This window comes from Passer montanus, unplaced genomic scaffold (assembly GCF_014805655.1).
Source record: "Passer montanus isolate IOZ18808 unplaced genomic scaffold, ASM1480565v1 scaffold15, whole genome shotgun sequence".
NCBI lineage: Eukaryota > Metazoa > Chordata > Aves > Passeriformes > Passeridae > Passer > Passer montanus.
The window spans coordinates 14,708,199-14,733,627 of record NW_024362051.1 but is presented as its reverse complement, the minus strand read 5'-3'; the positions used below and the strand labels follow the sequence as shown (position 1 = coordinate 14,733,627).

The window sequence follows — 25,429 nt, the reverse complement described above, 5'->3', positions numbered from 1 at the left end:
ATAAGAAAGTGAAAATAAACATGCTTTCATGCAAAAGGTTTTAATGGTGCCACAGCAGCTCCCAGAGGCTGGTGTCTCACACGGTGGGTGCCAAAGCTTTCCTGAGCCCCATTTTCCCCAGTGCACCCCCCAGTGCTTGCAGTGCATAAGGGGCTGTAATCCATTTGACCCCAATTAATTTAATTATCTACAGGCTACAGAGCTAAGCATAGTGCTATAAACTTAGATGAATAAACTTCTGAAAACTTAAAATGTCTTTAAACTATTGCTTTTTTTTTTTTTTACAGAAATACAAAATAAATAGCTTGAGGATTAATACAAAACAGTAAACTAATATCTTCTTGTTTATTGACTTTTCTCCCAAATAGTACCTTAAATTGAAAAAGCCTTTTTAAAAAATTAACTTCATGGAAAAAATACTCAGCATCCCTGGATTTGTACAAGTGTCTCTGAACAATAAACTAAATATATTTTATTTAGTCCTCCTACCCATCACCAACTAAGCAAATATTATGCATCCTACTGTTTCTAAGATATATATATATATATATATGTAAAAATAGTAATTTATGATTTCTCACTGATGGTGACCTGGCTGTAACATTTCACTGGAGCATTCCCTGGGCTGGATGCAGAAAGCAGACAATGGAACTCCCTGTTTGGTTGTGTAAAGGATTAGGGAACTTTTGTTGGCCCTTCTGCCTGTAGGATCTATTTTGGCTGTGACTTTGGTGTGGATAGATCTTTCCCCCCTCAGCTCCCTCCCCAGCCTGCCACGGGTCCCTGTGTGCTGTTCCCCAGGCAGTCTCGGCTCTGATGGATCCCGTTGGGAGCAAAGGGAGCAGCCAGGGCAGCTCCCACGGGCTTCATGGGCAGTCTGGGGTTCTAAACTGATTTCATGGATATTTGGAAGTGTTACTTTTCAAATGGCACAGGTACTGAAGTTTATACAAAAAACCTGAAATGCCTTGAGCTGTGATTACACTTCAAACATGCTGCTTCACAAACTAACTGCAGTGACTGTTGGGCAGTGAATAAACCTCCTAAGAATGATAAATGTGTGATTTTACACAGTCCCAGGCTGCTCTGGTGCTTCCAGCTAAAACCTTTCAGAGCCAGTGTTTGCATTCTTAGTTCTCAGAGGGAGAGAGGGGCTGGTGGGCTGGGTGCAATTCTGCTCATTTCTGGGTGTGCTGGGATGTGTGGCTGTGTCCCAGCCACAGAGCCAGCTGCCTTCTGGTTCATCAAAAGGATGACAGGGTCAGCACAGAGCCAGCACTGTCTGCCCCGTGGCATTCAGCTGTCCCTGAGGTGGCATCGCTGAGTTGGACTCACCCTCATTTTGCAGCTGCTGCCACCTTCTACACCTGGGCACAGCGCATGCCTTCAGCATGCCGGGGTGTTCCTGCAGGAGCTGGGGTACTGACAGGGCACAGAGTGAGCACAGATCTGTGCCTTGGAGGTTGCTGTGCCACAGAAAATCCCCACAGGCAGACCCAGCTTTCCTGCTCCACAAACAGAAGTCTGGAAGAGGGAAGCTCCAGGGGCTGTGGTGTAGTGAATTGTTTTATCCACTCCCTCTGTGTAGTTTTAGGAGAAGATGTCCCCCTCTGAGGAGCCTCCATTGACAGTGGAGTTCCTTCCCCGGGTCTGTAGGCAGGGAGCCGAGGATGGGATTTCAGGGCAGTTTCGGAGGGAGCACAGCTCCTGTCAGGAGAGGGCGGCCGTGCCTGCAGCTGGGCTGGGAGCTGCGAGGGATAAACCAGCGAGGGAAACTGAGCATGAAAACCAAAATCTGCTGCGCAGAGGTTTGGCAGAGAGCAGGCACAGCTGTGAGCCAGCAGAGCTGTGCTGGCTTCCCTGGGATTCACAGGAGAACGCTTGGATCGGGAGCTGGGAGCCAGAGCTGGGGCTGCTGGGGCACAGCGGGGTCTGGGCACGGTGAACTCTGCTCTCTCTCTCACAGACAGTGTTTCATGCTTCTGAAACCCATGAATCCCACTAAGATATTTACAGCAGCCACGTCTGAGTGGGCGGGCGGTGGGAGGGGGCTGGAAGGAGCTCATGGGCAGGAGGTAGCTGACAGGTGACCAGAGGAAAGCAAGCAGTGAGGAGAAGGGAGATTCAGTGCCCTCACTGCAGAGCCTGCGTGACTGCAGTGATGGCAAAGCCCCTTCCATTGGCTCTTTGCCTTCCAAATCACCTTTTAGGCTTCTGTGTTAAAATTCCTGGGCTAAAACCAATGAGAAAAGCAAGCAAGCAACCAGCCTAACAAAAAATCTGAGTGACCCCCTCCCCTCAAAGGCAGCATGAACCATCAGCCAGGAGCTGACTGATTCTGATTTATGGTTTCTTTATCCTGAGGCCGGCAGGTAATGAGCCGGTGTTTGATCTCTGTGGGCCTTCCTGCAGCCCTGAGGAGATCAAAGCAAGTGTCACTCCCTCCGATTCCTGCGCGCTTTCCTCCCCTGCCTGCAGCGCGGCAGCGCCCCGGGGGAGGTGGGTTCTGCGGGGTCCCGCACATCTCCCCGCCGGGCAGCCCGGGGCTCGGCGGGGTCCCGCAGAGGGGCCCGCAGCTCTCGCAAGCCCCAGCTCGCAGCTGCCGAGTGCGGGGGCGCGGGGGAGCGGCCCCTGCCCGGGGGGCGCGGGGGAGGATGCGGGGCTGGAGCGGGAGGAGGGCAGGCGCGGGCGGGCCGCTCAGTTCGCTGAGATGCTGCTGTAGCTCTTCTTGATGGGGAAGGTCAGCTGCCCCGAGAGGTCCAGCGAGAGCGCCTTGGGGTGCAGCGCCCGGCGCGGGTGCAGCGGGCTGGAGCCCAGGCGCGGCGAGCACAGCAGCAGCAGCTCGGGGCCCAGGCGGGGCTCGGGCAGGAGCCCCTCGGGGCCGGGCTCGGTCCTGCTGCGGGGCAGGCGCGGCGAGGGCTGCAGGCTGTGCCGCTTGGGCGGCGGCGGGCTGTGGTTCTGGAACCTCACCGTCTTCACTTGCTGCAGCGAGAAGGGGGCCAGAGTCAGGCGGGGGCTGCGGAGCTGCCCGCCCGCCTGTCCCTGGGCACCGCGGGGATGGGCTGGGTGTGCGGGGCACAGCAGGCGGGCAGGGCAGCCCAGGGTGATGCCCGGTGGTGGCAGGGGCAGAGAGCCCCGGGGAGCAGCGCTGGCAGCTCAGGGAGAGCGGGTCTGGGAGCGGGAGGCAGCGCAGCACCAGGAGATCCTGCTGATGCTGAGCTGCCTGCGAGCTCTGAGGTTGGCTCCTGGGGGCATGTGGAACGATTTGGGCACGTCTTTGGGTACTGTGGGAAAGGGAAGCTGTCACAAGGGCAATTTTCAGAATGATTTTACCTTTATGGAATTTCTCTCTAGCTGCTAAAAAGGAAAGAAATGCCCATTCCCAATGGCTCAGCCCAAGTGACATGAGGGAGATGGGGGAGTTCTGCAAAGCTCTGCCTGACACCAGCTCTGTGGAATTTGCTCCCAAGCTCACCGATTCTTGCCCAATTTATGACCTCAGAAAAGTCTCGAGATTTGCTTGTGACTGAGCTTGGTGGCAGGGACAGAGCCCCTGCAGCGCCCTGCCTTTCCCCAGGGCTTACTCTGAGCAGCTGCACCGGCAGCACCAATACCCGATTTCCATGGGAAGGAATCGCTGAGGATGGAGCAAAGCCCTGGGGCTTTGGCCCTGTCGCTGCTGGCTGGGGGATGCCCTGGGGATGCCCTGGGGATGCCCTGGGGCACGGGCGGGTTCTGGCCGTACCTTTTCGGCGCTGTTGCGGGAGGATTCTGGTTTCACCAGGATGGACGGCGGGGCTGACGCCGGCGGCTTCGGGGCTGCCTCGCTCTTCACCGAGGGCTCTTTGGCGTCCAGGATCACCGAGCTGCACACGGAGGGGCTCCGGCTCTCCCCTGCCCTGACCAGCAGCGCCGGTGCAGCCTCATAGGAGGGGCTGGGCCTCGTCGTCTCGTCCGCGCTGGGGATGCTGTGCGGGTAGAGCTGGAAGTGCTGAGCTCGGCCCGCAGCCGTGGGACGCCTGAGGGAGCCGGTGATCTGCACGGGGGTGCCTGCCTGCCCTGGCCTCTGCAGGGATCCGTCTGGGGAGCAAGGAGCGCGGAAAGGCATTTAGTCAGGAGTCCAAAATGTGCAGAGTGAGCAGCAGTTACAGCAGTGGTTACAGCCCCGCACCACCAGCCCTGCTGACAGCATGCTGTGTGTGGGGCTGCAGCCCCGGGGGTCACCCTGTGCCCACCCCTGTGCCCCGATTTCGGTGTAAAAGCACTGCCAGGGGCCCCTGCCCGGGCACTGCTGCCCCCAGGGGCTGCTCTGCTGCCAGGGCTGGGAACACACGCCTGGCTCCCAAACACTCTCGGAAGTGCATTACAAAACAGCGTGTCTGGGATGAAGATAAACCTTGCGGCCTCCTTGTAGGGAGTACAACCGCCCAGCTCGGCACAAAGCTTTGCAAGGGGTTTTTCCAGGCTGAGTCACAGCCCCTGGAATTCCCGAGCGGGACCATTAACCCAGCAGCTGGGGTGTTTTTTGGGAACGTGTCCCCGCTCCCCCAGGCCCGCACTCACTCCTCCTGGCGCTGCCGCGGCCGCGGCGCAGCGGGGCCGGTGCCAGGCGCGGGGAGGGCACGGGCACGGGCACGGGCACGGGCAGCAGCAGCGGCCGCAGCGCCCGGCTCTGCCGCGGGCCGCCCTCGGCCGCGCTCCCCTGCGAGGACAGCGAGGAGGTCGACAGCGTCCACGAGGTGTACAGGGCAGGCATCTTCGAGTCGGACAGGCTGGATTTCCTGTTGGAGAAGAAGGGCGAGGGCTGCCGGGTGCCATCCCGCCTGGAGAGGGACCCCTGGCCCTGCTCAGCTCTGGGGGGTCCCTTGTCAGCACGGGGGGGATGCTTTGCCGTGGGTTCTCTGTGGAAGCAAGAGCGCCCCAAGTTCTACGTGTTACCCCCTTCCCTCTCCCCGTTTTGGTTTTCTGTAAGTGCCAGACCTGAAGAGGGGAGCGACGTAGTTGCTGGGGAAGAGGCCGACCCTGCCGGTGACGAGGGACATGCCCCGCAGCCACCCGTCCTGCTCCTTGCCGAAGACACGGACCCCTTCTCCCCTCTGCAGCTCCAGCTCGTCCGGGCCGTGCGCCGCGTAGGAGTGGAGAGCCACGCACCTGGGGAGAGAGGGCATGAGGGGAGGCAGAACTGCCCCCGGCGGGGCATGCAGCACCCCGGAGCCCCGCGGTGTGACCCTGCAGGGGGAGGATGCTGCTGGCCCTGCCTGGAGCATCCCGGAGCTCTGGTGTGACCCTGCAGGGGGAGGATGCTGCTGGCTGTCCCTGCAGCCTCCTCAGCCAGTGCTGGGTGCTGCCTAGCAGGGAGGAAACAGCCTGGCACCTCAGGCCAAAGGGGACATGGATAAAAGAAGAGCCAGCAGGAATGGGGAACCCCAGGAGGGTGGTTTCTGTCCCAGAAGTGCCAGCCCAGGGTGTCAAATGTTGTGGGGAGGAAGCTGCTGCTCTGCACCTCACACAGCCAGTGCTCCATCAGAAACACGGATCAGGGCTGACAAGTGCCTGTCCTAAGGCAAAGCTCTTGAAAGAGCACAGTTATGGTGCTCAAGATAGCATCAGGCAATTCTGCCTTTGTAGCCAGAGGCCTGGATCTGCTTGCCTGGAGCATCACCAGGAGGTGTTGGAGGCCAGGGAAGAGCACCACTCTTGCCATGCCTTCCTTCCTCCCTCCCTTGCTCCCTGCCTCCTTCTCCTTGAGTGGAACAGGAGTCCCAGCCACTGGAGGCCATGGAGAATGGACAGAGCAGGAGGCAGGAGGAGGTACATGACTCCACTCCAGGGCAGTGAGGAAATCAGACCAGAAATTAGTCTGAAATCCCCCCTAGACCTCTCTTTTGTGATTCTGGGATTGGGACCAAGGGCTGAAGCTTTGTTCTTCTCTCTGACCCACACGTGAGCACACAGCAAAACAACAGCAAAAGCAAATAGTGTATTTCTCAAAACTTTTCCCTATCTGTTCCTTAAAGAACTTGAATTTGTCTCCAGTGTAACACATTTAATTGCACTGTTGTTTTTTTCAAGGGGAACGTGATCTGCTCCAAGAATCAGTGAGTTACAGCCCAACACGCCAGGTATCAGGTGTTATTTACAAAACAAACTACAGACAGGTGTCTGGACAGGCAGGGCTACCCCAGAACTCTTAGAAGGGTTTCTCTCCCCCTGTTCCGCACAGGCCTCTGAGGGTTTGACCTGCTGGGTGGGTGTGTGAGGGGGCTCCCTGGGGCTGGCTCAGCCCCGCTGGGCTTGGGGTGTCCCTGCTCAGGAGCCACCTCGAGGGGAGGCTCTGCTCTGACACTGCACCCGGGCAAGCCAGGCAGCTGCTGGATGCTCTCACACCACCCTTCTGCAAATTATTTTAAGGCCTTGGGAGTTCTCTTGTCCTTTGGGCTTTTTGTGTGCTGGAGTCTTGGCTGGCTGATGTTGGTGTGTGTGGGTCCCAGCACTGAGCTGAGCTGAGGGTGCTGCTCTGGGCATTCCCACAGCCTGGCCCTGCACCAGGGGTGCTGGGTGCTAGTAAACAGCGTGCTGTGATGCTGTTGTTATTTTGGATGCTTTACTAAAGTGCCAGGGTGGTGAATCTCATTTTGATGTAATCATCACAGAGCATTATCTGCAAATTTTAACTCTGTGAAAGTTTTCAGAAATTGGATTGTTCAAAACACCAGTGGCCATGAAGGTTTCAGGATAAATAACTAGAGGCACTTAAGGAGTAATTAGTTTCTTTACACTTAAATAAAATTAAAATGCATTATGGACAAACAGACAGAGCTGTTTCTCCACAGAAGCTGCAGTGAGGCACAAGGATTCACTCAGCTGTGGTGTCAGGTCTCTAAGACCAGCCAGGCACACTCCTGCTTGGATCTGCGCTGGGATCCAGGCTGTGCTCTGCTCTGCCTGCACCTCCTGCCTGGCAGCAGCAGCTCGGGGTGAGGCTGCAGCAAACCACACCCCAAAGCACCCCAGTTCCCTTACGTACAGGTAAGCTGGCCCGTGGTGCTGCAGGTGGGGAAGGGTCACGATGGCTGCCGGGGGCCCCAGGGGTGCTGCTGTGGGGTAGTAAGAGGTGCTGACCTGTGGGAGAAAGGAAGCAAAGAAAACAAGTTATTAATCTGGTTATCAGCTCCTTTCAGCCACTGCAGGAGCAGCTAACACTTGACTGGCTTCACCCACCCTTCAAAAAACCACCAGAGACCTTCCAGGAAATAGAAGAGCCTGGAAAATTTGACTTAGAGAAAGACCAGGCAGCAAGAGGAAGACCCAGAATCACGGAGTCATTTAGGCTGGAAAAGACCTCTGGGATCATGGAGTGATCCCCACCTGGTCCTTTCCCCAGTGTGTTTGCACCTGCAGAGAGGTACCAGCCACCACAGTGTCCCCTCCGGGCTGTCACAGGGGTCCCTGGGGTTCCAGGGAGGAGCTGCAGCCCCGTTTCTGAGGTCACTGTGCCTTCAGCTGTGCCAGAGGGTGGCTCCTTGTCCCCCCCTGAGGCCACGAGCAGCGCCGGGCTGCTCCACTCCCTGTGCTCCTCATCTCCAGCTGGGCTGATGATGATGATGATGCTGTCCCCCCGAGGGGGTCTCTGAGGAGAGGTGTGGGCTCTTGGGTGTCCTGTGCCAGGATCTGCTGAGCATCCAGCCACGACCCCCGACCCAGGGCCTGCCTGGGGGTGTTTCTGTTCTCCTTCCGAGTTTGGTTTTGTGTCCCTCGTGCTTGCTGGGCTCTGCAGGGTCCCAGCTACCAGACGTGTGGGTCTGTGCCACCTGGGCACACTCTTTGTGTCCCTCTGCCTTTGCCCTCCTGCTTGCATTGGCGCTGGCAGCACAGCAGCCCTGGGCTGGGGAGATGGAGCACGCCGTGCAGGCAGCAGGAGGGAGCAGGAGGGAGCAGGAAGGAGCAGGAGGGAGCAGGAGGGAGCAGGCAGGGAGCAGGCAGCCCGGCATTCTCGGGACGCCCTTCCTCCTGCCGGGCTGTCCCTTATACACAGCCGTCCCTTTTCCCAGGCTGTCCCTCCTTGTCGGTCTGTCCCTTCTCTCGGTGTGTCCCTTCTCTCGGGCTGTCCCTTTTCCCGGTCTGTCCCTTCTCTCGGGCTGTCCCTTTCCCCGGTCTGTCCCTTTCCCCGGGCTGTCCCTCTTTGTCGGTCTGTCCCTTTTCCCGGGCTGTCCCTTTTCCCGGGCTGTCCCTTCTCTCGGTCTGTCCCTTCTCTCGGTCTGTCCCTTTCCCCGGGCTGTCCCTTTCCCGGGCTGTCCCTTCTCCCGGTCTGTCCCTTCTCTCGGTCTGTCCCTTTTCCCGGTCTGTCCCTTTTCCCAGTCTGTCCCTTCTCTCGGTCTGTCCCTTTCCCCGGGCTGTCCCTCTTTGTCGGTCTGTCCCTTTTCCCGGGCTGTCCCTTTTCCCGGGCTGTCCCTTCTCTCGGTCTGTCCCTTCTCTCGGTCTGTCCCTTCTCTCGGTCTGTCCCTTTCCCCGGGCTGTCCCTCCTGCAGCACAGGGTGACTCCCCGGGCTGAGCAGCTGCGGTGGGGAGCCAGCCCTGCCCGGGCCGCAAGGCGCCGGCCGTGCCCGCAGTGCCCGAGCCGGTGCCAGCGTGGCCTCTGCCGGGGCAGAGCGGCCCGGGAGCGCGGGGCAGCGGAACGCCGCCGGGATGCGGCTGCAGCCGCGCTCCCCAGCTGCGACCGCAGCATCTAGTGATGCCAGCCGGACTTTAATCTCGTGTTCGTTTCAAATCTAATTTCTAGTGGTCATGTCTGTAAAGCGGTGCTGGAGCACTGGCTTGGCAAGGACCTCGGGAAAAAGAAAAGTGACTCACCCGCTCTGGTGCTCTCCAGTAAATTAAATTAATTAAAACACCCCAGCAATTCCGCTTCTGTCTCGGACCTGGTCAGCTTCAAACCCTCTCTGCATTCCTCGTTTTCTAGTCCAGGCAGGATTGGACCAGGTGCTCATAAAGTTGACTGGAAATTATAGTTCTGTTTTATTAATTACCATGATGCTTGAAATTTGGATATTTGGAGCTTCTTTTTTCCACATTGGAACAAAATGACAGCCTTTTGCTGGTTTTTCTGATGGAACTGTGTTGAAGTGTTTCTTTCTGGGTGGCAAGCTCCATGTTTTTCACCTCTGTGTTCCCCTGTGCCTGGGAGCAGCCATCATTTAGAGCATCCTCAAAGCTGCCTTTGCATTTGCAGCATGCAGAGGGGAAAAAAGATGGGGAGAAATATTTTCGAGCCACGTACAACTGATTTCAGCGCACTTGCTGATCTCCCACGAGCACCTAGTAAGTACGGAGGGTTTAATTCCCTGCCTCTCCCGAAATCCCTCTCTGGCTCCATCTCCCTTTCCGGCGTGTCCCCGATGTGTCCCGGCTGTGCTGACACAGGCAGGTCCCCGCTGGGAGTGTCCCTGATGGAGTGTCCCTGACGGAGTGTCCCTGCTGGCAGTGTCCCTCCTGGAGTGTCCCTGATGGAGTGTCCCTGCTGGGAGTGTCCCCGATGGAATGTCTCTGCCGGCAGTGTCCCTGACGGAGTGTCCCTGATGGAATGTCCCTGATGGAATGTCTCTGCCGGCAGTGTCCCTGCCGGTGCCACCGCGGGGCTCCGGGCACGGGCCCGCCCGGCTCCCCTCGTTCGTGGCTCGGTGTAGCGGGGTGTGCTCCCTTCCCTTCCCTTCCCCGGGCTGCAGGGCACAGCACAGCTCGGTGTGCCCGGGAGAGATCCCAGCGGCGCAGAGGGAGGGCGTGGGTGCCCCGCTGCCCTCGCCCCGCCGCCGCTTGCACAAGCGGCACAAGCACAGGCACGGCAGCCCTGCAGACCGGTTCTGGCTCCGGCCGAGCCCGGCTTGGCAGCCGGGGGGAAGCGGAGCCGGAGGAGGAGGCTGGGGCAGCGCTGGGAATTCCCTTTACGGGCGAGCGGAGTCCGTCCCGGGGCTGGTGAGGGATGCCAGGCAGGCAGAGCCGCGGTGGAGCCCTGCAGCCCCGGCACAGCCCCTGCCCCGCTGGCTGTCCTGGCTGCAGCCCCTGCTCCCTCGGCTCCCCGCACCCTGGCAGGGATACCCGGGCTTGGAAGGGATCTCACTGCAGCTCGGTCACTGCAGCCCAAACCCAGGGGCAGAGAAGGAAAGCTGCATCTGTGCAGCCCAGAAATGGCACAGCTGAACATCTGGGAGCAGCACTGCTGATGGGAAACAAGCGATTTCCAGCCCTTGTACGGCCCAACCATGACATGTCCCCTCTCTCGTTTCTGCTCTTGGCAGTGGTTCACACCGAGACTTTCGGGAAAGACCCTTTTGGGGGTGTGAGAGAGGATACAGTTCCAGCTGAACTGTGGAACTCCTGCAGGGTTTGCTTTCCCCTCTGTAAGCCGGGATATCACATCCCAGCTGTCTGCAGGCTGGTGCCCAGGACAAGGAGCCGGCTGGGTGTTCCTGCCTGGACACTGCCAGGGGCTGGGTGACTTCTCTAAAAAAGGCTGGAGCAACCTTCACTATGAAAGAGGTCATATAAATGTAAAACCCCCTTTTCCTCCCATACCAGATATCTGTGAAGATTCTGTGCTCAGACCTTCAGCCAGAGGGGGCAGAAGGAATGAGACTCGCTGCCTGGAGCGGATGAACTCCACAAGGCCAGCCTGGGTGCCAGCCCAGCCCGGGCTCAGGGTGCCCCAGGGTCACCCCGGGCTGGGGCTGAGCCCTTACCTGGAGCGGGGGGCCGCAGGGCAGCTCGGCTTTGTCGCTGCTCTGGGTGGGCACGCTGGGGTTGCTGGAGCTGATGAGCACGGGGGAGCTGATGTGCAGCGCGGGGCGCTCGGCGGGCGCGTGCACCATGCGGTTCAGGGTGTTGAGGGCCGTGGTGATGGAGAACTGCCGCAGGCTCTTGCGCCGGGCCTCGGGCGCCTTGGGGAACGCCGCCGGCTCCGCCGCCTTGGCCTTGGCGCGCAGGGACGCGCCCTTGGGCGGCGGCGACCAGCGGCCCTTGGCCTGCAGCAGCTGCTGGGGGCTCGCCTGGAAGAGACAACACGAGGCACGGAGGGGTGTCAGGAGTTACCCCACACAGCCCTCCTCTGCTCCGCTCCCCTTGCCTCTGGCAGCGGGGGTCAGGTGCTTTACACTCTCCTTTACACTCTCCCCTGACACTCTCCTAGTCCAGAGCTTTGGCTGGCAGAGGTGCCAGGAGAGCTGTACGTGATAACTCTGACTCTGGATTAGAAGGGATGTTTGGACTCGTTGCCCTTTCCCTGTCTGTGCTGGCACACGTGGGTGCATCTTGCAGCTGAGGGTATGGCACAGGCTCAGAGAGGCCCTCACTGATGCTGGCATTCCCAGCAGGATTACATCCACCCAGTTCCACCTCTGCCAGCCTGAACATTCATGGCTTGATGCTGCTTCCATTGAAAACCCCTGGCTTGTCAAGGACTGGGGCTGGTGAGGGAGAGGCAGGCCCTGAGTTTGCATATGGGCACTGTTCACACAGAACTTCTTGGAAACTGCTGATCAGGGTGTTAGTAGCAAAGGGCATGTGGTGACAGCGTTCGTCACCACCATGGTGCCAGAGGAATTAATCATGATTTACTGCTGACATTAATGAATTGCAAAACCTGAGATTCTCACCCACTCGTGGGAGGCAATGTGCTCAGTGCCTGGGATGGACAGGGAGACCATGGCAGGGGAGGTACAGGTGGCTCTAGATGTTGACATTTACAACAGGGGTGGTTTTCTCATTTCCCCTCTCCAAAATAAGGCTTAAAGCCCACAGTGTGTATGTAGGTACACACGTGCCATGGCCATCCTGTCATTTCTGTGTGTGTGCAAACTGGAAATGTTTTTCTGCCTATCTAAATCCCAGGAGACATGATGAAGTGGGGCACAAACTGCATGTCAGAGCCAGGAGAGCCTCGTGTCTCCCACAGTAGCCCTGCCTTTGCCTCCTCTAGAATTAATTTCTAATTCCTTGGTGGCTGTATGTGTCCCTTAACTAACTTGTGTCTCTCAACGCCAGACTTGAATAAGTCATTATTAAAGCTAGAATGATTTCATTAAATGAAAAGTCATTTAAAAAAAAAAATATTAGAGCTTCAAATAAGATGTTTTGCTTGTGTCCTCCTATAAAACAGCCGCAAAGCAGAGCTTGCTGTAATTATGGGCATTACAAGTATTAATTTTATTTCTAGGAACTGGTGCCAGTGCCATGTACACCCTGCATCTCAAGGTAAACTGCACAGCAAAATTAATGTCTAGACCGGAGTTCTGCCAGGGAGGGGGGGCTGGAATGTCTCTGGGGCTGTCCTGAGTGCCCTGTGAGCACAGAGCTGGCACTGGCTGGGGCCATCCCCCTCCCTCTGTCACCCTGATATTATCTGTGATAAGGCTGAACTGTTCCTTCAGCAGCCAGAGTGATGCTATCGAATGTATTGATGCTGTTTGGCAAAATGCCTCCCATCCCTGAAAACAACGTGTTTAAAGCTTTTTACATCCTGTGTGAAAAAGGAACAGCTGTCCTCTCTCCCAGGTACCGCTGCATCACCAGCACACGGAGAGAGGCTGTGCAGTGGCAGTGCCAGGGCAGGGGTGTCTGGGGGAGCCCGGGGTACCTTGGGGAAGGTCGGCGTGTCCCTGCTCCCCGCCTTGTCGCGGCCCCGCAGCTCCAGGCTGTGGAGGGGGCGCGGCAGGGGCAGCTGCGGGAGGACCTGCACCGAGCTGGCCGGGAGCACGCCGCTGCTGCCGTTCAGCTCGCCCAGGTACCAGTCGTCGTCCAGCTGCCGCAGCAGCACGATGGTGTCGCCCTTGTTGAAGCGCAGCTCCCCGGGGTTGTGCCCGCGGTGCGTGTACAGCGCCCTGGCTCGCGGCACCTGCGGGGACGAGAAACAGCCCCTGCAGCCCGGCTGGCACCGCCGGCCTCCCCAAAGCACCCCGAATTCCTGAGAACAAAATGCAGCCGTCTAAGGCTTAAGCATGCATTTATTAGGATTAGCTACCCACATCCTTCCTTGATGGGTTGCACTAATGAAGACAAGCTCCCAAATACCTATGCTAAGTTTGTATCAAGATGAAAAGCAGGCTGGACTTGTTTAAGAATATTAAGAAACAGTTAAGGCCTTAAACTGGTCTTCCCATGGGATCCTATTGCCTGCTATAAGGGGCTGCTCCAGCACAACATCTATTTTAATGGCCCAGGTATTTCTATTTCAGAGGGACTGGAGGTCACAGCCATCACCCAGCCGAGCTGTGATCTGCCAGGAGACGGCAGCAGAGCAAGGTGAGTGCAGGTTCTGTGCTCCCCTGGCTCCATCCCTGCTGTGACAGTGTGACTGTGGTTTAATCCAGCCTTTCCTGGGTGCTGGGAAGGGCTGGGCTCATGTTACCATTGCTGCAGTGTAACGTGACACAGAAGAGACATGGCAAACCCACAAGAGATGCAGGGACTTGTGATCTTGACTGTGAGCCAGAGGAAATGGCCAAGTTGCCCTAGGAGAGCTGCTGTGCTGTGCCCTGCCTGTCCCTGAGCTCTGCCTGGGGCTCTGCTGTCCCTGCAGCGAGGGCTCCGGGCAGGCTGCAGCCCCTCCTCAGGGACAACCCAAATGCTGAGCCCCCTTCTACCCTCTCAGGGATAACCCAAATGCTGAGCCCCCTTCTGCCCCCTCCTCAGGGATAACCCAAATGCTGAGCCCCCTTCTACCCTCTCAGGCATAACTCAAATGCTGAGCCCCCTTCTGCCCTCTCAGGGACAACCCAAATGCTGAGCCCCCTTCTACCCTCTCAGGCATAACCCAAATGCTGAGCTCCCTTCTGCCCTCTCAGGGATAACCCAAATGCTGAGCCCCGTTCTGCCCTCTCAGGGATAACCCAAATGCTGAGCCCCCTTCTGCCCTCTCAGGGATAACCCAAATGCTGAGCCCCCTCTGCCCCCCCCTCACACATAAACCAAATGCTGAGCCCCCCGTTCTGCCCTCTCAGGGATAACCCAAATGCTGAGCCCCTTTCTGCCCCCTCCTCAGGGATAACCCAAATGCTGAGCCCCGTTCTGCCCTCTCAGCTGGGCACAGCTGTGTGAGCTCCTCGCTGGGCTGGCCCTGGCTCTGGAGCCGTGGCCAGCTTTAGGCTGAAGTGCAGTGCCCAGGGACTCGAGGCTGCTCAGCTGCTTCCTGCCCGGGCTCTGCAGCTCTGGATTGTCCTTCTCCTCTCTCCAGGCTGCCAGGTGCTGTGGCATGGTGAGGACAGTGCCCTGCAGCTTCTGCAAGCCACAGTCACCCCTCCCACTCATCTCACAGCAGGTTTCTGTGCCAGTGACACTTTCCAGATTTCCTGCCTTTGCCTGTGCATTTCCCCAAACCCAGCTGTGCCTGTGGCCAGGGCTCAGCCAGGACTCCTGCAGAGCTCCCTCAGCCACTCTTCAGAGGTCGGGAAGGTAGAAGCAAGAATATCAACCTTAGTTTCCAGAAGTGTGGAAAAGATTGAATTTGCCATGGAAATAGTTCAGTTTTTGGAAAGAGGGCATCTTCCAGCACCCCCAAACCCTGATGCCTGGTAAGGAAAAGGAACCAAGAAGAGAAAAATCTCATGTACTGCTTTTACTTCAAAGTCTTTGAAATGGGAAGCAATTAGTTTAATGTTTAGTTCTAATTAAGTCATTCTCTGTCTTAATTTGTGCTCAGAGTAAACACATGTGCTTGGCTCAGTGACACCACCAGCACATTGCTGGGAGAAAGGAAAGGGGCAAGGGAGGCTTGGCCAGTGCTGCTCCCACCAGAAAACCAGGATCACATCCGTGGGGCCACGGAAACTCCCTGCAAACACACACCTGGGCAGGTGAGCTTGCCATGGGGAGAACGGGCTGGGGACAGCAGCTCTCCTCCAGAGCCACGCTGGGAGCATGGCACGAGGAGCACGGGGCTGGCACTGCCCAGGAGCACCAGAGAACAAATGGGACCTTCACAGGGTGAGAACAGGGCTTGGGGAGGAGGAGCAGCAACGTCTGGGAGTGAGGGGACGGCAGGATGCAGCAGAACATTAAAGGCAGCATGAACGGGTTATGGAAATGCGTTAAAAGGAAGAGAAACCATGAAATGAAATGAAATGCATGCCAGGTGCTAACTGGGAACGGGGAGCAAGCAACAGAGTGCTGGGAGCCTGGAATGTTCTTTCTTCAGCAGGCAAGGGGGTGAGACGGGCAGGCTGGGATAAACACCCAAGCCCAGGTGGGACAGGAGTTTGTGGGGGCAGCTCTGGCTGACACATCCCTCCATGCGGGCTCCTTCTTCCTCTAACCACACTCACAACCTGCAGCTCTTCCCCTCCTCTTTAACCCTTTCCTCACACTTTTCTGCCCTTTCAAATCTCCCAACCCAAGTCAGCTTTTCCCAAAGTCCGTAGGTTTTGATAATTTCAATTTTTTTTAAATAAATTCTGTTTGGTTTCTCAGATACTGAGCCAAAAATATCCCATCAATTTCCTAACTTCATGTAGGACAAACTAAGCCTTTACCTACCCACAGGCAGCAACTGAAGTGCCCTGTCACAAAATAAAGCTGCAAGCTGGGGATTTCAGAAGGACACACATAGTCATGTGTGCAAAACACACATGTTTTTAACATGTTTGTAGGGTGTAGGAGAGAACTCCTGAGCCCTGCAGTGCCAGGCACGGAGCTGGAGCTGGGGTGGGCCAGCAGAGCCCCTGGGTGGGCAGCCAGGGCCAGCATCTCCCTGCTGTGGCTGCAGCTCTGAGCCTCTCACCTGGGCTGGTTTCTGCCCACTCCCGGCTGCCCCAGATCCTCTGCGAGCGATCTGTTTTGCTTTATTCAAAGTAGGTTAATTGCAAAGGCAGAAACCGGGGTGCTAATTAAGCTGTGATAAGGACAAGGAGTGCCTGGGGGTGGCTGAGGGCAGAGGGCGAGGCTGTGCCGGGCCGGAGCGTGGCCCTGGCAGGGGAGCAGGACCTGCTCTGCTCGGTGCAGCCTCTCCTGCCCGCTGTCCAGGCGCTTTTCGGCAGCCCAAAGCAGCATTTCGGTGCAGCAGGGGGGCAGTGGCAGCACACTGTCCAGCCAAGGGCTGCACACACGGCCAGTCCCTGGGGCACGCTGGGCTGGGCAGCCCGCAGAGGAGCTGGGAGCAGCTCTGTGCAAGCTCAGCTGCAGGCTGCTCCAAGTCTGTGTGCAGTGTTGCTGCCAGCAGCAGCAGAGAGAGAGAAACCACAGCGAATTTTCGGCAGCCCAAAGCAGCATTTCAGTGCAGCAGGGCAGTGGCAGCACACTGTCCAGCCACGGGCTGCACACCCGGCCAGTCCCTGGGGCACGCTGGGCTGGGCAGCCCGCAGAGGAGCTGGGAGCAGCTCTGTGCAAGCTCAGCTGCAGGCTGCTCCAAGTCTGTGTGCAGTGTTGCTGCCAGCAGCAGCAGAGAGAGAAACTACAGCGAGGAAACCCATGGTGGGGGTGCCTGTCACTTTTCAGCGCTGCCTCACTGTTCCTGATTTTCCCCTCTGTTTTCTCCTCCATCACGCCCCAGTGAGACCCAGGAGTCACTTCAGGCTCCCAGAGCAGCTGAGCCCCAGGTGCCCCTTGCCTTGGGGTGCCTGGAGAGAGCGTGGGGAGCCTGGGGAGAGAAGGCAGCAGGGAATGCCGGGTGTGGGGCAGAACCCCTTGCATCAGCACTGCCTCTGGGGGAGATGCTTTCTGTCCTTGGCCACTCTGCCAGCAGGGATGGTCGTGGCAGATGCACTTCAACTCCTTGTCCCCATTCTCAGTGGATTTGAGGCCAATAAGGGAGAAAAGATTTTATTTTTTTACTATTTTTGGCATTTGGCATCGGTTGTGTTGGGCAGCCATCCAATGCCTTTGAGTCTCCCTCTGCACAAAACAAAGATTAAAAATACGTCTATGAGTGTGAGGAAGCAATGTGGGGCATCTCTTCCTAGCAGAGAAGTGCACTCTGTGGCTGTCTGAAACGAGCTGAAATAACTCCTCACGGCTGGCACAGGGGACCCACGAACGACCCCTGCCCAGGGCAAGGGAATCCACAAAAGAGAGAAGGAGCAGCAGCAGCGTGTGCCACTGGGGTGGGGATCACTGGCAGCAAACCAGGAGCACGGGGAGGAGAGGCTGCAGAAGGCAGCTGGAGTGCCCCTACACCTTGTCCCAGGCTCCCTTTGAGCCCACCCCAGGGAGCAGGGGTGCCAACAGCAGCCTGGGTCCCCCAGGGCAGGCTGAGGCCAGGAACGTGTCTGGGCTGGAGCCCCCAGCCCCGAGCCCGTGTCACACAGCTGGTGACACCCGTGGGACCCTCCTGAGCCCCCTGCTCGACCCCTCCAGCACTGCCAGCAGAGGGACAGGATGGACCATGGGACAAGCACAGGGACCCCGGGACAGCTCCTCGCTCTGCAGGGACACAGCTCCCCGAGCCCCAGCTGCTGTCCTGCTGGCTGCAGCGGGGATGCTGCTGCCAGATGCACCAGCAATGCCTCAGTCGGGTTGGCACCGGTGCTTGCCCAGCTTTGACTGTCCTAACCCCGTGCAGGAACGCCCTGGAGCAGCTTCCCCCGTGCCTGCCCTGCTGGATGCCTCTCAGTGACCCCAGGGGACTGGTCCCAGCCTGGGTGTCACGGGAGCTGCCCCACAGGACAGGACAGCCCCGGGCACTGGGAATGTCTCCCCTTAGGCAGGCAGTGAGCCCAGCACAGATCTGAGGGCTCAGCCCCTGCTCTGGTGAGCTGTGGCTGGCACTGAGCCCCTGCAGCTGGCTGTCACCCACCACTGACCCCGAGGGACGTGCACACACTGCCTTTTGATGCAGATATCAATAACATCTCCATCCCCTCTGATTCCTCAGAGCTGCCTCCAACATCCTGCCACGACTGCCCATGTCTCCATGGCATGAATGAGCCCCATCACCTCTTGTGTGCTCAGCTAGCACAGTTCAGGGCTCTGCAGGATCCAGGTGGATGAAAAGAGCTATTTGAATGTAAATTAATTGCCATTACAATTCTGTTTTTCTGCATTTCGGCAGAGGAGATAACTTCAGCCTTGTCACAGAGAACAAAACCTTCAAAAGTGAACTTGTCATTTCAATCTCTTCACGTAATTATATTCTGAGGATTCAGACAGTTGGGTGGTTTCTGCATTATTCCTTCCCTGAGGAGGATTGTTCCTGTCTTCCAAGCACACGTAGACTGTGTGCACCAGGGAGAGCAGAGCCAGTCCCTGCTGCTCACGTCAGCCCTGGAGCTGCCCCTGGGCCTGCCCAGAGGGATGCCAGCCCTGGCCAAGGCTGGTGCTGGTGGCCACCTGCTCCTGAGCCAGCTGGCCACCACGGGGAGATGCTGCAGATGTGAACTGAAGGGATTTAGCTGCTTTTGTGCTGCTCCACCTGCAGCTGTGGGGCCATGGCAGAGGGGCTGGGAGCACCCACCCCTGTGCCCATCACAGCCCTGGGGCATCAAGGCTCCTGTCACTGCTGGCCTGGCTTTGGAATGCAAAGGTGACACGGAAAATGGGGGACGTGGTTAAAGAAAACTCAGAGCAGCTTCTCTGAAGGAGGGAATGAGAGGTGCTGGGGCAGCCAGCCCCTGGGGAACGCCTGGAAGGTGCTGGTGATGCCCTGGGCTGCCAGGAGGACACGGCTGCACCGGCTGCACTGTGCCTGTGCGAGCCAGGGGGACGCTCGGGTGAGCAGGAGGAGTGCCCAGGGCTGGCTCAGGGCTGGGCAGCACAGAGAGGACGTGGAGGGGCCCGCAGCCAGCTGGGCTGCAGAGTGTGCTCGGAGCTCTCAGGCTCCTGGCTGGTGCTGGGATCAGATGAGCCCTGCTGCGTCAGCAGGCCCGGGCAGGGGCTGGGCTGTGTGTCATGGGTAAGCTGCACGAAAACAAACTGTGTCAGCCCCTGGCGTGCCCAGTCATGATGCTCTGCCTCAGCAGCACGGTTCTCAGAAGAGGCTGTTTACTGTGCAGGGAGGAACCTGCATCCTGCTGCTCCTGCTGCTCCCCAGCCCTCCCTGTGCTGGAAAGGGAGCGCTGCCGTGGCTCCTCAGCCAGCCCTGCCAGCCCTGGGCAACGTGGCCACCTCTGCCAGTGGGCACCGGGCCTGGCACTGGTGAGACAGGCTGGGGCAGAGCTGGCAGCAGGGAGAGCTGCCATCCCTTGGGACGCTGCTGCCTCCAGCCCTGCACCCCCTCCTCCCCACCCTTCCCTCCACAGGGAAAACGACAAACCCGGGCCAGGGAGCAGCCCAGGGACCCCAGGACAGCAGCCAGAGAGCAGCAGGGTGTGAGAGGGGGCACCCAGACTCCGGGGCTCCTGGCTGACCCCGGCACTGCTCGCACAGGAGCCCTGCTGTGCTATTCCTGACTCGCCATCTGAGCCTGACTCATTGCCTTGGAAACAAATTAAAACACTTTTATGTGTTTGCAGCTTGGTGCCTAATTTTGTAAAACCAGGGAAACTGGCTCCTGCTGCTGGCCGTGGAGGTCTTTGGGTTTCCACAGCAGAGGTGGCACCAGGGGTGCCCTGTGCCCACACAGCTTTCGGGGGCTGCCTCCCATCAGCCTACGCTGACCTCACTCTCTTTGAAGCAGATAAAAGTGCTAAAACTGCGTGCAGAGGGAGAGCACACACCAATGCCTGGCACAGGGTGCCCGCAGCACTGCGGGAGCAGCTCCTGTTCTGCTGGAATGAGACAAACCCGGGTGGGACAGGGCAGTGGAGGAGACTGGGGACAAAGCCTTCCTCCAGAAAGGCCGCACGACCACTCGTAATTCTGTAGCCAAATGAAGCATCTCCGTGTCCTGCTGAGGGGCTCTGTGACCCCCACCTACCCTGCAGCTGCGAGGATGCTCTGGGGGAAAGGAGCCAGCACCACCCCGGGCAGAGCCCTGGCCTGGGCAGCACCCACGGGTGGGGGACATCCCCAGAGCTCTGGGCCAGCCCCAGGGGTGGGACACACCTTTGAGGTCCCTGCTGTGACACACGGGAACTGCTGGGGCTTTGGGAGGGTGGGAAGGGGCTGGCTCAGTGAGGAGGCCAGGAAACTCTGCCAGGTGCAAACATGGAGCTTGCTTTGAACAAGACTCCAAGGAGCTCCAGCAATCCAAGCCCTGTCTGTCAAAGGCAGAAAGGAGTTGGAGATGATTCTGGAGGAGAAGAAAATACCAAGACGCAGGCACTATCTATAGACGTCCGTGTGAAGGTGGGACGTTGGAGTGCAGAGTATTTTTATCCCAATAGAGGTGTTATCTGTCTATCTCCCATGAAATGCTGGAAGGGGGTGTTGAGCACTCAGTTCATGCAAAGAGAAAATAGCCCAAGTCACAGTTAAATCTGCGTGGTCCGTGTTTTCCTAAGGCAAGCTGTCACACTGGGAACTTTTTTCCTCTGGCTCACTGTCCCATGCTCGCTGCATGACAAAGCTCAGCAGCCAGGCAGCTGCTGGGTGCTGGATGGGCTTTGGATGGGCAGGGGGTCACCCTGCCCCTGAGGGGTGAGGGAGGTTCCTGCACAGCTCAGCACACACGGCCTCTGGCTCACCAGCTCACGCTGGGCTGCAGCCAGCTGAGGAGGAGCTCCAGCACAAGCTGAACCACACCTGGCACATGCCAGGGGCGGCTCCCGGGAGTTCAAAGGCTCCGGCGTGGCTCATCCACGCACACACCTCCCAGGAAGTCCCTTTATTCTCGGATTCCAGACAGTTTATTATGTGGAGATTCTGAAACTCCAAGGTGCTCCTGCACTGACGTTCAGGGTCTGCAGGCCGGGCCGAGGTGCTGGAGCAGCTGCGGGCAGAGCAGGGGCTCGGGCTCGGGCTGGCCGTGGCACACACGGACGGCTCCACGTGCACAGAGCCAGCACGTGCCCACACCACGCTAGCTCGTAGGAAGTGGATTCAAAAGGGATTTAAATGCCAGCAAATAAATCGCTTGGGATGGGCTGTAATTAGAAAATTCCCTGTTTTTTAACAACTGGCTCTGGGAAATTCCTGACCGCAAAGCCGTGCTGTGCTTGTGCTAACCCAGCAGCTCCGGGGGGGCTGCTCCCTCCTGCTCCAAAGGAGACGAGCTCTTGGCTTGCTGGGTGATGAGGGATTGATTTGGTTTTCTGCCTCCATGGTTGCTCATGAGCATGAAGAGCAAAGAGCTGGCAAGGAAACCTCTCTGCTGAGAGAGAAACTTTGATCAAACTTGCGATGTTCTCAGCTCCAGGGAGCGAAGAGAGTTTATTCATAGAACAGCCTGGGTAAAGCCAAAGGCTGGCCCCTGTCCTGGCTGGGGGTGGCTCTGGCTGCAGGGCTGTGTGAGGCACGGCAGCGTGTTGGCTTTGTAGCACAAGGCGGTGGAGAGCACCGGGGTGGTCAGCAGCCCCTGCAGGCTGGGGCAGTCTGTTTTTGGGGAGCCCTGACCTTCGGCTGCAGCAGACACTGCAACTGTGAGCAGCCAGGGGAGAGCTGTGCTGGGTGAGCAGCACTGCAGGGCAGCTGCTCTCACTGACAAAAACAATCTGCTCTGAGGCTCACAAGCATCTGGAGGTCTCTGCTTACCCAGATTCCTTCAGGTGACCCTGGAACTCAAGCACCCATGGGGTAGGGTGATGACAAGTCACCCTCATCATCTTGCACTGCACGGGCACGTTCAAATGTGTCCCTGCTGTGCTGGGTGACGTGCTGCTGTCACCAGTGCCAGCTCAGGGGAGGCTCCAAATCCATTAACGCCCCACTGGAGCACCCAAAGTAACGTCTGGTCCTGAATGCAGGTATTTAAAACCACTAAAACCAAAGTGTGACTAATACATTGCATTCTTCACCTTGCAGCAGAGGATTCCAAAGTGTTTTATAATTAAGTAACTAATTAAGTCTAAGAGTATTTCAGCGTAATGTGTTTTATATCCCTTCCCAGAGAGGCACAGGAGCTCAGAGGGCTGTCCCAGTGCCAGGGAGCCAGCCACAGCTCCCTCAGTGCTCACTGGCTCTGCTGATTTCCAGGAGTTTGGTCTTAAGTTGGTCCTAAAAGCTTTTGGGAGCTATTGATGCATGGATGTTGCCATTATACACCAGCATCAAGTTCCTACCTGTCCTGAGAACCAGTTAAAGAAACATGAAATGAGTGAGAGAGAAGAAAGCCAGACGAGTGTACTTGTGCTCTTTTATCCAGGGCCAGGAGAGTCCAGTTGGAAAAGCTACAACCTTCTCCTTGTCAGCTGGAATGCTGCCTGGGGTGGCAGTGCCTGAAAGCTGTCACTGCTGGACGGTTTGTCCCTTGCACCATGGTTTGTCCCCCAGCAGCTCCTGCAGCTCCCCGGGGCTGGGGGGTCCCAGCACGGCTCTCACCCCAGCAGGGCTCTCACACCAGCCCAAGGACCTGCTGCACCCTGCCCTGCCCCGTGGCCCTCTGTGCTGCAGGCAGCAGAGTGCTCTGGGCTGGCAGTGTCACCCACCCTGTCCCTGGCCGTGCTGTGCCAGGCAGGGCTCTGGGCTGGCAGTGTCACCCACCCTGTCCCTGGCCGTGCTGTGCCAGGCAGGGCTCTGGGCTGGCACTGTCACCCACCCTGTCCCTGTGCCCCTCTGTGCTGTGCCAGGCAGGGTTCTGGGCTGGCAGTGTCACCCACCCTGTCCCTGTCCTGTCCCTGTGCCCCTCTGTGCTGTGCCAGGCAGGGCTCAGGAAGGGGACACGGTGCCTCGGGCTCAGGCTGGCACGGGGGAACACCAGCGAGAGGAGCTCCCGAGGGATGCCTGGTGCTGGTGTGTGACCCATCCCGAGCCCTCATCAGCAGCACAGAGATGCCCTGGGATGCCCGTGCCAGCTCACACCCACAGGACACAGCACCTGGGCCATGCCTGTCCAACCTGTGCAGCTCTGAGCAGGCTCTGGGGCTCCACAGCCCTTTCAGCCAAGCTTTCCAGTGTCATTGAAAGGCTTTAGAGGCATTGCACGGAGCAGTTCAGGTGAGAGAAATGGAAATCCAGGAATATAATGTGGTAAAGGTGAAGCCACAAGTCTCTACCCTAAATTCCACCTAAGCCAAGCTCTTTTAACAGATCTAATATCCTGTTCTCATTACTCAAGAAAAGCTTTTGTATTGTTAAAGAAAATGATGGAACTAACTTAGAATTTTTAAATTAGCCTAGTACATCATCCCTAGGCACAGTCATAAGTGAGTCAAATTTAATATCCTTAACGAGTGAACTTCCAAGAACTTTGGACAGAACAACAGCAGCTGCATTGGGCACCCCCCTTCTTTTCCAGTGCGGGGAAACTGAGGTGCAGCTATGGAAATACCTTCCCCACCACTAACAGTTACAGCTCTGCAATTACTGACTTAATTGCTATCAGTCAAAAGCACTGTACTGCCTGAAAGTCCAAGCACCTGAAATGCCCTCAAAAGCCAGGAAGCATCTGAAAACTCGGAGAAAAGAGCTGCTGGGAAGTTTTTGTAAGAAGGGCAGGCTGGCTTTGTCTCAGCCTGGGAGTCAGTTTCTGCTGTAGCGAGCTTGAAACAGTCAAATATCACACTGAACCAGCAGCCAAATTTGCACACAAAACACCCAGTCCCACTTCAAACACTCTGCAGTGCTGCTAACAGAGGAGGTTCCTGGCTCTGGGCACACAGCAGGAACCTTTCTGAGCTCATGGGCAGAAGAAAGAACTGAGAGCCTCCTTACCCCCTCCGTGTGGATCCGGGGATTGGTTGCCAGCCGGTGCTGCTGCAGCTGCAGCCCCCTGGGGACCCTCCTGATGGAGGCGGGGGAGGACAGGACCCCCGACCTCTGCACCGAGCCGAACCTGGTGACGTTCTGTCCACACCTGACTCCATCCAGGAGGCGAATGAGGAGCAGGTTGGAGGGCAGCTGCTCGATGCTGCCCAGGACGAGGGTCCTGCACTCGGGGCACCGCAGCTCCTTCTGCGATTTCAGGATCCTCTGCAGGCAGGGCTTGCAGAACGTGTGCTGGCACGGCAGCACCTTTGCTGTGGCGTCGAGCTTTTCGAAGCACACGGGACACTCCAACAGGTCAAGGAGAGCCAAGTCATCCATCTTCAGTGCAGAGCCCCTTCAGGAGCGGGCCCGGGGCCATCCACACCCCACATCCACCGGAGCCGCCCCAGATGCCCTCCTGCGAGAAGCAGAGCCTGGCAGAGCAGCAATCCTCACGGAGGGCGAGGAGGAGGGAGCAGGGAGCAGAGCTGCGCTCTGGAGCGCGCAGCGCAGCCACCTACATCCCGAGCCGCGCTCGCAGCCGACTGCACCCGCTGCGCCCAATTGCAGCCGGCTCGCAATGAGTCACTCCTGACTCAGCTGGAGCGAGGGGACGGCTCCGGGCCGAGCTGCGAGCCCCGGTGCGGCTGGCCGGGCAGAGCGGAGCCGGGCCGGGCGCGGAGCGGGGCGGGCTGCAGCGCAGGACTGGCACGGCACGGCAATTCACCGCCCAGGAGATGAGAGTGCCGATAAGCATCAGCCCCGACCGGCTGGTGCCGCCCCGGCCGCAGCGCCGCTGGCCGCGCACACCCCCGGCCGCAGGGAGCGCGGCCCGGCTCGGCTCGGCCCGGCCCGGCCCGGCTCGGCTCTGTAAAGTCCTTCAAGCGCCGCCGCTCGCCGCGGGTAGCTGGCTCCGCAGTGCCATCCTCGCCCGGTCTGGCCGCCTCAGCTCGCCGAGTCAACCCCCGGCGATTATTCCTCCCACAGCCCGGAGCCGCCAGACCTGTTCGGCTCGGCTCGGCTCAAGCCCGGGCGTGCCGCGGCCCCGCCGCTGTGCCGAGGGCACGGGCAGCCCGGGCACCGCGGCTGGCACGGGGCTGCTGCGGGGCAGCGTGTGCCGGACCGGCCGGACCCGGCTCCTGCCGCGCCTTGGGGGGATGCTCGGCTCGGCCCGGCCCTGGCACCGGGGCACAGGGGCACCGGGACAGCGCCAGCCGGGCCGGGTGACCCTCTGCGCCCCAGCAGCTCCCAGCAGCTCCCAGCGCTGCCAGCTCCGGGCTGCTGCCCGGGCACGGGGGCCACAGCCGGGTGCCAGCCCCTGCTCCGGGTGCCAGCCCAGCCATCGAGACCGGAGCCCAGCACAGCCAGAGGGTCCGAGGGGCCCCTTCCTGCCCCGCGCGGCGCTGGCTTCGGCCAGGGACCCCCCCGGTACCTGTAATTTGCATTCCCTCCATCAGCTGAATTCCTGTCTCGGGTCTGCCCGTTCGCACATACTTGTGGATTGCCTAAGGAGAGCAGGAGGGGCAGTTAAGGGCCAAGACCATTTCCCTTACAAACCTTGCGGTGGTTCAGCCCTGTGTTTTCGACGTAAGAGTGCTACAAATGTTAGAGAACAAGACTGTAAATCCGAAGATGTCTCAGATAATGCAGTCAGGCTGCAGCCATCCCTGCCCTACTCTCAGGAATCTTCAGAAGTACAGTGTGGAAAGGGTTAATGTGTTTTTTCAAAAGT

General features: G+C 58.4%; 1 protein-coding gene across 1 annotated transcript; it reads right to left on the bottom strand.

The window, feature by feature from the left end:
- Positions 1-24: 24 nt before the first annotated feature.
- Positions 25-24,639, bottom strand: SH3RF2 (SH3 domain containing ring finger 2). Its single transcript, XM_039701433.1, has 8 exons — positions 23,665-24,639; positions 12,626-12,883; positions 10,734-11,039; positions 7,028-7,122; positions 4,981-5,151; positions 4,564-4,781; positions 3,746-4,080; positions 25-2,982 (listed from the first exon to the last, which is right to left on the bottom strand). The coding sequence occupies exons 1-8, from the start codon at positions 24,034-24,036 to the stop codon at positions 2,698-2,700; spliced, it is 2,040 nt and encodes a 679-aa protein (XP_039557367.1). The 5' UTR covers positions 24,037-24,639; the 3' UTR covers positions 25-2,697.
- Between the last annotated feature and the right edge of the window lie 790 nt (positions 24,640-25,429).

Excerpts from the sequence above, each read along its gene's own strand:
- SH3RF2 (XM_039701433.1), bottom strand. The coding sequence starts at position 24,036 with ATGGATGACTTGGCTCTCCTTGACCTGTTGGAGTGTCCCGTGTGCTTC. Across the intron at positions 4,782-4,980 it reads TACGTCGCTCCCCTCTTCAG|GAAATCCAGCCTGTCCGACT; the intron begins GTCTGGCACTTA and ends CTTCTCCAACAG. Across the intron at positions 4,081-4,563 it reads CCGCGGCAGCGCCAGGAGGA|ACGGATCCCTGCAGAGGCCA; the intron begins GTGAGTGCGGGC and ends CTTGCTCCCCAG.